General features: G+C 41.9%; 1 protein-coding gene across 4 annotated transcripts; it reads left to right on the top strand.

Moving 5' to 3' along the window:
• On the top strand, positions 1-11,120 carry PDCL2 (phosducin like 2). Of its 4 annotated transcripts, none has more exons than XM_061584156.1 (5): positions 1-59; positions 4,139-4,229; positions 8,389-8,532; positions 9,419-9,627; positions 10,910-11,120. In XM_061584156.1, exons 2-5 carry the CDS (start codon positions 4,156-4,158, stop codon positions 11,029-11,031), a joined length of 549 nt encoding a protein of 182 aa, XP_061440140.1. In that variant the 5' UTR covers positions 1-59; positions 4,139-4,155; the 3' UTR covers positions 11,032-11,120. The 4 variants fall into 4 exon arrangements, with proteins under 4 accessions (XP_061440140.1, XP_061440137.1, XP_061440139.1 ...); XM_061584153.1 differs by lacking the exon at positions 1-59 and adding an exon at positions 194-244; XM_061584155.1 differs by lacking the exon at positions 1-59 and adding an exon at positions 467-990.
• Positions 11,121-13,168: the final 2,048 nt, after the last annotated feature.

Raw genomic sequence — 13,168 nt, 5'->3', positions numbered from 1 at the left:
AGACTCTGTTCTTTGATCCAGTCCTGACTCAGGCTCCATCTGAAGGTGAAGAGAGTGAGGTGAGGAGGAGCCAGGGTCCTGTGACGAGACTGAGGAAGGGCTGTCTGCACTCAGAGTAGGTTTGGCCTCTGACAACAAGGCCAAGGATGAGGTATTGCCTCAAACACCAGCTGGAGAACTGGCCCATCCAGAGGAATTTTCAATTGCAGGCCCAGACTCCTCATGAGTAAAGGACTGTCAGCAGGTGATTAATAGGAGTTAGCTGAGGTTTGGGGTGTAGTTCCAGCAGCTCCAGCATTAAAACCCAAGCGCTAGGCTGGAACAGCTGCTGGAACAAGATCTATACACCTGACCTGGCTGCTGATTGCTTGTTGACCTCAGACTACTCTGGGCCTGCCCCTTGCCTTGCCTGCTGACTGCTTGGCTCCTGACCTTGCACTGCGCTTCTTGCCTGACCCCTTGGTTATTGTGGACTCTGTTTGGACTGGCCCTGGATACTGTCTTGGTGCTGCCCTCAACTGTATTAGTGCTAAGAACTCTCTTGCCTGGTGAGAACAGGACATAGGCAGCCCAACAGCTCATACCATTAAAAAGTTCTTCCTAATATTTAGTCAAAATCCCCTTTCTTGTAATTTGAACCCATTAGTTTGGGTCCTACCCTCTGGAGCAATTTGCTGCATCATCTATGTGATCCTGACCCTGCATTTTAAAGCAGCTGAGCTGAAGAGCATTGGAAGAATACACTTTTTCTGAATGTGCAGATATGCTCTAACAGTCATCATTAGCACATATCTGGAAATAGCTTCTACGGAAACTTTATTGCACAATTGTCTTGAACTAGAATCTTCAAAGCACAGGGATTTCCCATTCAGGCTTCACTTTCAGAAGCAGATTTTGTAATTTTGTTTAATTTGCTTTATTTATATCCTGCCTTTCAACAAGTGCCCTGAAGATGACTTGCAAACAAATCTGTATTCCACAGTAATTAAGGTAACAGCAGTTAAAACCACTGAAGATAAAATTGAAAAGTGAGCAGCAGGATAAAAACAGTGACTAAAAGCCAGTACAAATATACCACTAAGGGCTTAATTACATGTTTGATTAATTATATGGCTGGGTTTTTTAAAATGTAATTCTAGGTGTGGGAAGGGTAGATTTCTATTGGGATTGCAGTGTGCTGGGAGGCAGCTATGATCTTCCACTAGTGCTAATGGGACCTTTTTATTTCTTTCATTAATGCAGAGGATGATTTATGTTAGGATTATGCCTGGGAAGGGGTTTAACCTCCCCTTCCCCATATGCTGAAAATTGGGAACCCCACACCCAGGATTACATTTTTTAAGATATCCTGATGTTGCTGCAAGCCACACCAATAACAGAATATGTTGCATAAGCCCTAAGAGCCAATGAGAACCCAATGGCATTGCCTCAGGTTAGCAATGAAAGCACCAGGTGAATATAGCTAAGGAAAGGTTTCTGGAGTGTGGGCAGAAAAGTTCTTCTCTCTCCAGAAGCCAGCCACCTAACTTCTGAAGGGACCTTTGAATGAGGATCACAGCTGATGGGCAGGTTGTCAGTTTGTTAGAACTGGGATGGACAGACAGCAGGCTTGTAGGGGCTACTTTCCTAGCTTTTTTTACTGGAACCCCAAGATCCACCAACAGTAACCTGGTGCAAAAAATATACACATGGAATTAAATCATTCTGAGTTTGTTTTGAGAACCAGAAACTGAGTGGAACTTACATCCCCCTCACCACAAAAAAATCCACTCCTGTTATCACCAAGTGTTCTTCTTTTCAGCAGAGTAATTTTGTTGCTACTATAGTTAAACAATTTGGAATAACAATCCTTGCTGATCTACTGGAAATCACTCAGAGATCTACCAGAAGATGTGGATCTACTTTTATGCCCAAATCTGTTTAGATATTCCCCCAGACTTTTTTTGCTTTTCTATAGTCCAACAAGAGTGACCCTGTTCACTTTTCGTGTTTTAAAAATGCAGCCAGTGGCCTTGATTAGGTCCCCAGCAGCTATGTTCTTTGAAGATTATATGCACACAGTTGGGTTCTTTTGTATACATGCATTCTTTTTCAGTACTTTTAACTCCCCAGGGCAGCCTTGGAGCTTGGCAAAGGCTGTTCCAAAATAACGTTCACTATTGTTGTTTTAAAATAAATTATAAGTAGGAAACATTGCTACAGTTTTTTTTTTTAAGTATCTGTTTGCTACATTTCCATCCCACCTTTCTAAGTATTATGTCGCTATGGTTTGGGTACTTCATATTTGTTGCCCCCCAAATCCTTATAAAATCCTATACAAATCTGTCAGTTTTATCATCTCCACATTGCATATGGAAGGGCTAGCAGAGACAGAGAAAATAGCGACGTGGCCAATAAGGCAATCAAGTAAGTTCATGGTTAATGTGAGATTTGAACTGGGGTTGCCTTGACTCACTGCTCACATTTGCAACCACTGCTTTGGCATGGTTTGCCACACTTTCCTTTTAACTCCGATCAGCTCCAGATGCTCTTGGATGAGACCGATTATCTAGATCCATTTCAATCGGGTTTCAGGCCCGGTTTTGGCATGGAGACGGCCTTGGTCACCCTGTATGATGACCTTTGTTGGGAGAAAGACAGGGGGAGTGTAACTCTGTTGATTCTCCTTGATCTCTCAGCGGCTTTTGATACCATCGACCATGGTATCCTTCTGGGGAGACTCGCTGATCTGGGAGTTGGAGGTACTGCTTGGCAGTGGTTCTGCTCCTACTTGGCGGGTCGTCTCCAGAAGGTAGTGCTTGGGGAGTTTTGCTCGGCACCCTGGGCCCTCCAATATGGAGTCCCACAGGGGTCAGTACTATCCCCCATGCTTTTTAACATCTACATGAAGCCGCTGGGTGCCGTCATCAGGAGTTTTGGAGTGCGCTGCCACCAGTATGCTGATGACACGCAGCTCTACTTCTCCTGTTCATTTTTTTCAGGTGAAGCTGTCAAGGTGCTGAACCGATGCCTGGCTGCGGTAATGGACTGGATGAGAGCGAATAAATTGAGGCTCAATCCAGACAAGACTGAGATGCTGTTAGTAGGTGGTTCCCTTGACCAGATGGTGGATGTTCAACCTGTCCTGGATGGGGTTGCACTCCCCCTGAAGGAGCAGGTCCGTAGTTTGGGAGTTCTTTTAGAACCATCCTTGTCACTAGAGGCACAAGTAGCCTCGGTGGCATGGAATGCTTTCTATCAACTTCGGTTGGTGGCCCAACTATGCCCCTATCTGGACAGGGCCAACCTTGCTTCAGTTGTCCATGCACTAGTAACCTCTAAATTGGACTACTGCAATGCACTCTACATGGGGCTGCCTTTGAAGACGGTTCGGAAGCTACAGCTCGTGCAAAATGCAGCGGCCAGACTGTTAACAGGGACTCGGAGGTCCGAACATATAACACCGATTCTGGCCCTCTTGCACTGGCTGCCTATATGCTTCCGGGCTTGACTCAAGGTGCTGGTTTTCACTTATAAAGCCTTACACGGCCTGGGACCACAATACCTGATGGAACGCCTCTCCCGATATGAACCTACCCGTACGCTGCGATCAACATCAAAGCCCCTCCTACGGGGGCCTACTCAGAGAGAAGCCCGGAAGATGACAATGAGAAAACGGGCTTTCTCAGTGGTGGCCCCCGAATTATGGAATTCTCTCCCTGATGAGGTACGCCTGGCGCCAACATTGTTATCTTTTTGGCGCCAGGTAAAAACCTTCCTCTTCTCTCAGGCATTTTAATATTTAATATTTTTAACATTTTGATGTTGATATCTTAACTTGTTAACATCTTAATATTTCAATCAATTTAATACTTTTTAACATTTAACATTTAGTATCGAGTTTTGTAGTTGTTTATGTGTTTGATTAGGTTTAGTTTTCAACTTGTTTAATATATGTTTTAATTGTATATTGGATGTTTATCTGTTGTGAACCGCCCAGAGAGCTTCGGCTATGGGGCGGGATATAAATTCAATTAATAAATAAATAATAAATAAACTCTCATAGGAAATTATTCTGTTGTCATTATTTTGGGTCACTGCTTTCCCCAGAAATATAAAATTGAGGCATGTTCTTCATTTAACTCAATTCTTCTTTTAGTGAAGCCTTATGAAAAAATGAATATGAAACAACTCAAAGAAGCTGAAGATGAATTTGATGAGGAAGATATGAAAGCTGTTGAAATGTATAGGTATGTCTGGTTATTAGTGACCACTTTCAAAGCTAATATTGTGTTAGAAGATCCAAACATGGAGATTAAATATAGTAAATGTACACATTTCTTATTCATGTCTGTCTTTTCCCATTAATAAGCAAAGTACTACTTATTTAAATTAACTTATTTAATTTTCCAAGGGGACTATAGCCCGCAGAAGTTTAATGCCATAACAAAGTTTATTCCCCCTCTAGGATGCACACCTTAATGTGGTGAGGGAGTTTGAGAGTGTTGAAGAAGCTGACAGCAATGCCATCAGGAGTCTAGACCAAGAGGCTGCCCATGGCAGAATGGTCAAAGCTGAGACACCAGACTAAGATGCATCCAAACTCAGAGGAAGGCAATGGTAAACCACCTCTGAATAATTCTTACCACGAAAACCCTATGAACAGAGTATCCAAAATGCAACACGAGATAGTGCTGGAAGATGAGACCCCCAGGTCAGAAGGCACTCACCAAGCTACTGGGGAAGAACAAAGGACAAGTACGAGTAGCACTGTGACTAATGATGCAACTGGGTCAAAGCTGAAAGGAAGCCCAGAGGCTGATGCACACAGATGCAAAAGGAGAGTCTGGAGTTGTATGACGCACACAATAGGAACATGGAATGTGAGAAGCATGAACCAGGGAAAGTTAGAAATTGTCAAGAAAGAAATGGAATGTATCAACATTATAATACTTGGTGTGAGTGAATTAAAATGGACAGGAATGGGACATTTTCAATCAAGCAACTACAAAATATTTTATGCAGGAAATGAGAAATTAAGAAGAAATGGGGTTGCTTTAATAGCAAGAAGTGATGCAGCAAAAGCAATTAGGAGCTACAATGCAAGATCTGAGTGAGTGATATCAATAAGATTAAATGGGAAACCTATTAACATAACCATCATCCAAGTCTATGCTCCAACGACAAATGCAGAAGAAGAGGAACTGGAAAGATTTTATGCAGATGTACAGAAAGAAATTGATCACACAAAAAACAAGATGTGCTGATAATCATGGGGGGCTGGAATGCAAAAGTAGGGAACAGAGAACTAGGAATTGTTGGGAAATGGGACTTAGGAGACAGAAATGAAGCAGGAGAGATTTATTGAATTCAGTGAAGCCAGTGATTTGTTTCTTGCCAACACATTTTGTGAGCAACCGAAAAGACGACTATACACATGGATATCACCAAATGGTCAATATAGGAATCAAATTGGTTATATAATTGGTAGCAGAAGATGGAGAAGTTCCCTACCTTCTGAGAAAACAAGACCAGGAGAAGACTGTGGTACAGATCATGAACTGGTAACATCGAAAATCAGAGTAAAGCTAAAGAAGAAGAACAAAGCACTCATAATGCCAAAATACAATTTAAATAACATCCCAGAAGAATATAAAGATCAAATAAGGAACAGCTTTGAGGCTTTCAACTTAGTTGACAGAGAACCAGAAGGAACTATGGAGTGAAGTCAGAGACATTATTGGGGGGAAATGCAAAAAGACAATACCTCCAGTTAAAAAGACAGAAAAACCTCAATGGATTACTGAAGAAACTCTTAAAATGGTTAAAGAGAGTAGGAAAGCAAAAGCAAGAGCAGATAGAAACACAGTCAGAACCCTAAATGCAACAATACAGTGACTAGTATGTAGGGACAAAGAAAACTATTACAATAGTTATTGTATAGAAATAGAAAAGGACAACAAAATGGGAAGAACAAGAGCCCTATTCCAAAAGATTAGAGAAATGAAAGGGAAATTTAAACTACGACTAGGGATGTTGAATAATCAACAAGGGAACACACTGACTGACCGAGATGAAATAAAAGGAAGATGGAAGCAATACAATGAAGAACTCTATAAAAGAGATGCAAGGATGACAGATTCATTCATGGAGGAACCGTATGATGAAGAACCAGAAATGTTAGAATGTGAGGTGAAAGCTGCTCTTAAAATACTTGGAAGAAACAAATCACCAGGAATAGATGGCATACCAATAGAGTTGCTACAAGCTACTGAGACTGAATCTGTCCAAATGTTGACAAAAATCTGTCAAGAAATATGGAAAACTTTTGAAAACCATCTTGTTCCGGAGAGCCTTTGGGATAGACCAGCCTTTCCCAACTAGTGGGCCACCAGATGTTGTTGGACCACAATTCCCATCTTTCCTGACCATTGGCAATGCTGGCAGAGGCTGATGGGAGTTGTGGTCCAACAACATCTGGTAGCCCACTAGTTGCAAAAGGCTGGGATAGACTGATGGGAGAGCCTTTTTTCATGCTTTTAATTTTAATTCTTTTAGTCCCTTTAGTACTACTCCCCTAATCTATCTATCTATCTATCTATCTATCTATCTATCTATCTATCTATCTATCTATCTATCTATCTATCTATCTATCTATCTATCTATCTACCTACCTACCTACCTACCTGTCTATCTATCTGTCTATCTATCTGTCTATCTAGTATTTTATGTATTTTCATTTACACTAATGTTTTCATGTTTTTTTTAATTGTGTACGATTTTCATATCTCGGTGTGTGATTTTATTTTAAGCCGCCCTGAGTGCCCTATTATAGAGTAGGGCGGGACAGAAATATTTTAAATAAATAAATAAATAATCCAGTCTAGAGGTTACCAGTGCATGGACAATGGTGGTCAGCCTATCCCGGTCCAGAAATGGCTGCAGCCAAAGCTGGTAAAAGGCACTCCTAGCCACTGAGGTCACCTAGGCCTCTAGCAACAAAGATGGATCCAGGAGCACCCCCAGATCATGAACCTGCTCTTTCAGAGGGACTACGACCCTAGCCAAAGCAGACAATTGACCAATTATCCGAACTCGGGAACCACCAACCCACAGCGCCTCAGTCTTCCTAGGATTCAGACAATCTGAGTCTGAATTGGCCCTCATTCAGCCCACCACCGAGTCCAGGCACTGGTCCAGGGCTTGCACAGCCTCTCCTGATTCAGATGTTACAGAGGAATAGAGCTGGGTGTCATCAGCTGTAAACCGCCCAGAGAGCTTCGGCTATGGGGCAGTATATAAATGTAATAAATAAATAAATCAGCATACTGCTGTCACCTTGCCCAAATCTCCTGATGACCATTCCCAAGGGCTTCACATAGATGTTAAACAGCATTGTGGACAAGATGGTACCCTGCGGCACCCCACAGCACAACTGCCAGGGGTCCAAAAGAGAATCACCCAATGCTATTCTCTGAGAGCGACCCTGGAGATAGGATCGGAACTGCTGTAAAACAGTGCTGCCAATACCCATCTCACCAAGTCTGCTCAGAAGGATACTATTGTTAATAGTATCAAAAGCCGCTGAGAGATCAAGTAAGAATGACAGGGTCACCACCCCCCATCCTTCTCCTGATAAAAATAATCCATCAGGGCATCCATCATCCAAGGCTGATACAGTGTTTCATGTAAGAGTACTTCCAATCGCTGTGCCACAACTTTCTCAATCACCTTCCCTAAAAAGGGGGTATTTGTGACAGGGCAGTAATTGTCACAAACCAATGGGTCCAGGGTGGGCTTTTTCAAAAGTGGTCGGATCACCATGTTTACCACATCCTGGATTCACTCGGTCATACCCCCTTGGCAAGCTTTAATAAGCCAAGAAAAGCAAGGATCGAGAGGACACATTGCTGGCCACATTGTCGCAAGCACCTTGTCCATGTCATCAGGCAGCATCAGCTGAAACTGATCCCAAGAAGTTACAGCAGACATTGTGCTGGACACCTTACTGGGGACTACAGTAGATATGGATGGAGCAACAAGATTGCTACAGAGGCTAGCAACTTTACCCTCAATGTACCTTGCAAACAATTCACAGGGGATTTCCAAAGGATCTAAAACTCTATTTCCTGGAGTGATGTTAGCAGACCCCTGGCAATATGAAAAGCTCCACTGGACAGCTACTTGAGGACGTGATGGAGGCAGAGAAGTGTGCGTTCATCACTGCCACACAGTAGGCACAGTTATGATGTTTTATTCATGCCCGATCAGCTTCACAGCATGTCTTTCGCCACTTGCACTCTAGCCGCCGTCCAGCCTGTTCCATTGCCCTTAGTTCACTAGTGTACCAAGTTTACGAATAATCACAATATCAAAGGTTATTAGTTCACATTATTTTTGTTAAATTAGGAAACAACGTCTAGAAGAATTGAAATCTCTACAGAAAGGACAAAGATATGGAGAACTCAGAGAAATTTCTGGTGAACAGTATGTGAAAGAAGTTACAAATGCACAAAAAGATGTCTGGGTTGTCATCCATCTTTACAGACCAAGGTAATAATCAGGATTTTAAAAATGTGTTTTAAAATTAGGCAGAATAAAACAATATACATATGAACTAAAAAGATCTTAAGCTGGGTTATTGCTTGAATATTCACCCATTCTTAATAATTTCTAACTGGTTTATCTCGACGTAAATATGTGTACCAGAGACATAGTTCTTGTAGATCTGCAGTCTAGTTCTTGTAGATTTCCAATTTAGAAGCACATGTGAAAGCTCTCTATGTACTTGGCATGTTCATATGCTATCAGTAGTTACAATGTCCTGTCATGCTAGTAAAGGGAGATATCTTGTTTGGGGTTTCCCTTGATAGACAAGTCTAGCACAGAGAGTTCATCTTAGGGTGCTGCCATGTGCTACCCTAGGGTCACAGGCTGCCTTCCCTTGCAATAGATCATTAACAGATTTGGCAGGGCTGCAGTCAGGTGTATGAATGTGAACTTACTGAGGGAACCTAGAAGCTCCACATAGCCAAGGATGCATCCTAGAATGGCCCTGAATACTAATAGCATACTGGGCCCACAAGTAGCTATCACCAGCCCTGGCTTTTGTTCTGGGACAAGAAAATACAGCACACACATGCATGGAATGGATCGCTAGGGAAACATGTTATGGGTGTCACAGTCTCATGCTGATGGACTAGCGCAATGCACTAAGGAATGCACTGCCTTGGATGCAATATGCGGAACCTAGCAGGGAGACAATTGGAGCGAAACGCAGCAATAAGGTTAAACCCAAAGTAGCCTACTTTTGATGTGAAACTGCAACTGTGAATTTCTGTGGAATGCATGATAGTGTATTTTTTAAAATATTATAGGATTTTCTTATTTGTGTCAGAGCTTAACTATCAAACACATTTGCTCTTTTGGATTTTTTAAGCATTCCATTGTGTGTGTTAATTAACCGACACCTCAGCCTACTGGCCACAAAATTTCCAGAAACCAAGTTTGTGAAAGCCATTGCAAACAGCTGCATTGAAAATTACCATGACAGTTGCTTACCTACATTATTTGTGTATGAAAATGGAGAGATCAAAGGCAAGTTAATTGGAATCAGAGAATGTGGAGGAACAAAGCTTACAGTAGAAGGTAATACTCAGAACACTTTAACAAACTAGAGGCCTATACCCAAAGATTTGGCTGGTTATTGCAAATCAATGGGAACTTCATCCTTCCTTTATCTTTGCAGTTCGTATCAGTATTAACTTCTAATTTCTGCCTATCCTTTATCCAAGCTTTCCTTCTCTCAAGCCCTTCCTTTTCAGCCATCTCCCATCTCTAATAATGTTCTGGACCACAGCTTGTTCCAGTCCCTCTTTCCAGGTCCCCCTTCCTTTCCTTGCTCTTTATCTAGGCCTCTTGATCTGCCTGCCATGGTCCACTTAAAGACCTATGAGCTCAGCCAATCATCACCAGTGGCAATTCTTTGAATTAGAGCAGCTGAGCCAACGGCACCTAGAGACTCTTCTGACTGTCCTGTCCCATTGTGATAAGCAGATAGCAGAGTCACCACCCCTCATGCTGCCATTAAACTGCTTAATGTATTTTAATATAGATTTTAGAATAAAATGTTATGGCATTTATAAGAGAACCTGTGAAGTGTGAAATACACTTTCATTGTAGTGTTTTCTAGTGAACAAGAAGGAATGAGATAACTATTGATTGGATATAGTTACTTTAACAAAAATAACTGACCTAAGTTCACAACTAAAGACAAATATTGTTATTTATTTCAAGACATGTATTACACATCCTGTTAGCGAAGGACTAGAATAGGCTGCCCTATAGAAAATTATTTCTATACCCCAAGTAACTCCCACTGGTATGTGTAGGTAGTTCAGGGCTGGTAATTTATGTATATTTATTTACCAGGTTGATTTCTAAGCTGCTTATATAGAGTGCGCTATCCAGTGCAATATAATAACTCCTGCCCATCAATAGTGCATCTAACCTTTGAGTTCTACTCTTGAACACTATGTGCACCATCATGAGTTCTGTCATGGAAGTAAACATGTGATAAATGCAGTGGTGGCTGGTGCACATTGAGACTGGTGGGGTGGAAGGCAGGGTGGCCAGCAGTAGGTGGAGCTAGAGCCAACTATTCCTAGTTTTGTCCCCATTCTTCTCCCTGCCGAGTTCTATAAGGGGAACATTGTGCTGACAGGCAGTGTCAGACCCTAGACTAGATATGAGTAAAAAGGCAGGCAGGTGGGGACTGACTGAGGGCAGAATGATGTTGGTGGGGCAGTGTCCCATTTATCCCAGTGGACCACCCTCCACTGGATCTATGTAATAAACAATATTGGGATATAAATGATTTATTGCTAAATATATTGCTACTTCATCTTGTCTGAGCAGTCTGTTGTTTCAGAACTTGAATGGAAGCTGGCAGAGATTGGTGCTCTGAAAACTGATTTAGAAGAAAATCCCAGGAAGGAAGTTGTGGATATGATGACGTCTTCACTTAGAAACGCCTCCATAAATGACGACTAGAATGCTCTAGCAGGACATGCAAAGAGACAAATGCTGCTTGTGCAGGAAGAATTCTTGAAGGAAGTGGTTGACATTTCTGCATTTATGTTTGGTCAAATTATTGTTTAAATCAACACTGCTTAAAAATAAATAATGGGCACAAATGCAGTTGAATCCATTTACTGTATCAATACTCAGAATACATTTTCTGCTCCAATCCAGAGCTCGGTGACACATGGAGCTTCAGCAAGAACAAATTTCCATGCAACATAATCTTATGCAAGCTTGCTCAGACATTAGCCCAATTGCCTGCCAAAGGGCCTTGCTTCCTAGTGTGTGTTCAGGATTGCAGCACTCCCTCACAAGTGACCTCTCCAACGAAAACGTCAGAGGTCCACTCACACAAAGAGCAAATGAATCAAGGTAAATGTATTGTAAAATTAGTTACTGCCCTCTTTAAAAGCCTTGATACTGTGCTTCTTTCAAGATCCACCGAAAGCAGAATTTGGGTTTCTAATTTATCAAATATTCTAGTACTGGTATCTGAAAACTTAAATTAACACAGATGCCATAGTCCTTGCAACCTCCTTACCCACCCAGAATGTTGCTTATACTCTCTTGAGACTCAAGGAATGCCACGGATGGGTTTCCTCATCTGTAGTTCTTCCTCAGCCAGGGAAGAGGTCTGTGTTGAAAGATACTTGCAGGCCTAAAATACCCTGACCAAGGTACCCTTTAGCTTGTGGGTCATGCTAGAAAATAGAGTTTGGGAAGCAAGATCTCAGAATTTCTACTGTGGGCCTGTCAAGGCCACCTCCAGAAGCACATAGAGTAAATGTGGAATCACCTTGTCATCACCAAGGCAAAGAATGATTGTTTCTGGATTTGTGGAAACAGAACTGGGATTTTATGGTACCATAGATCGTAAATCAGGTATTTTCACAGGAGGTGCTAACTACCCTGCAGCCATGAGTTGCAAATTACAAGAACAGTCTTTTCTCATGGGTAATAATAAATGTTGAGTGAAAGCTCACTAGTTTTTCCCTCCCAAGGCTAGTGTTTATGCACTGTAAGGAGTTGGAACTTTTTAAACCTTGTCAGTTTTACATAGGTGAATGTTTGGTTTTTTCCCCCCAACTGCTGTGCATCCCCCCTCCCTTTTTAAAGTAACATGTAAATAGTTGCTATAATCTAATAAGGAACATTCTTCATTAAACTTCACTGTTTTCTTTTTTAACTCATTTTAGAAGTTAGTAGGGAGCACTGGGCTGTTTATGTATTATGTATTATTTATTTATTAAATTTATACCCCGCCCTTTGTTCCAGAAGGAGCCTAGGATGCCAAACAATCTGTAAAAAATAATAATCTTAAAAACAGAATTTAAAATATATTTGCTTTAAAATGTTCCACTCCACTGCAGCAACTTTGAAGTAAAGCTGTTTACCTTGTGAGTAGGGTTGCCAGGTCAGAAGAATCCCATAACCTGAGGTTTTAGGGGAGGACCCAAGTGATGTCACAGGGTGGGCCCTAGTGGTGTCATGGGGTGGGCCTGAGTGATGTCATGTCATGGGGTGGGCCCGAGTGATGTCATTAAGCATGATACATTAAGCATCAATCACAGTTGCTTGGAGCGTACAATTAAAAAATATATCTGACTGGAAATTAAGCTAGACATCTTCGCTAAAAGATGGAGCCTGGGTAGGGAACATTTAATCTAGCCTACTAGCTTTTGGCAAGAAGGGTTTAAGTGCCTTCAGGCCAGGCCAGTCACCAGAAGGCCACTGTAGGAAGAAAGGAGCCTAGTGTTGTGGAGATGTTAGATGGGAGCATTCGGGAGTAAAGATGGATGCCCCTGAAGGCTACAATTCTAAACACACTTACTAAGGGACTAAGCCCCCATAGAACTCAACAGGAGTTACTTCTGAGTAGATATAGTTTGGATTGTGCTGTTGGTAAAGCTTGACTAGGGATCCTCTGCAAAGACATCCATATCCAAGCAGGGTTGGCAACCCCCTGCCTGGAATGCCCTGCCCTTATCTTTTAATGTGGCTGCTCCAAACTTCTTTACAGATTTGACCCTTCACTTCAGAAAGAGGTCTGAGAAATGAGTAAGAGTAAGAAGATTCCCTACCCTGTCTGTCTGCATAGATGCCCTCA

Source organism: Rhineura floridana, chromosome 9, assembly GCF_030035675.1.
Source record: "Rhineura floridana isolate rRhiFlo1 chromosome 9, rRhiFlo1.hap2, whole genome shotgun sequence".
NCBI lineage: Eukaryota > Metazoa > Chordata > Lepidosauria > Squamata > Rhineuridae > Rhineura > Rhineura floridana.
Note: the sequence above shows the minus strand (reverse complement) of the source record. Positions and strands in the feature narration are given on the sequence as shown.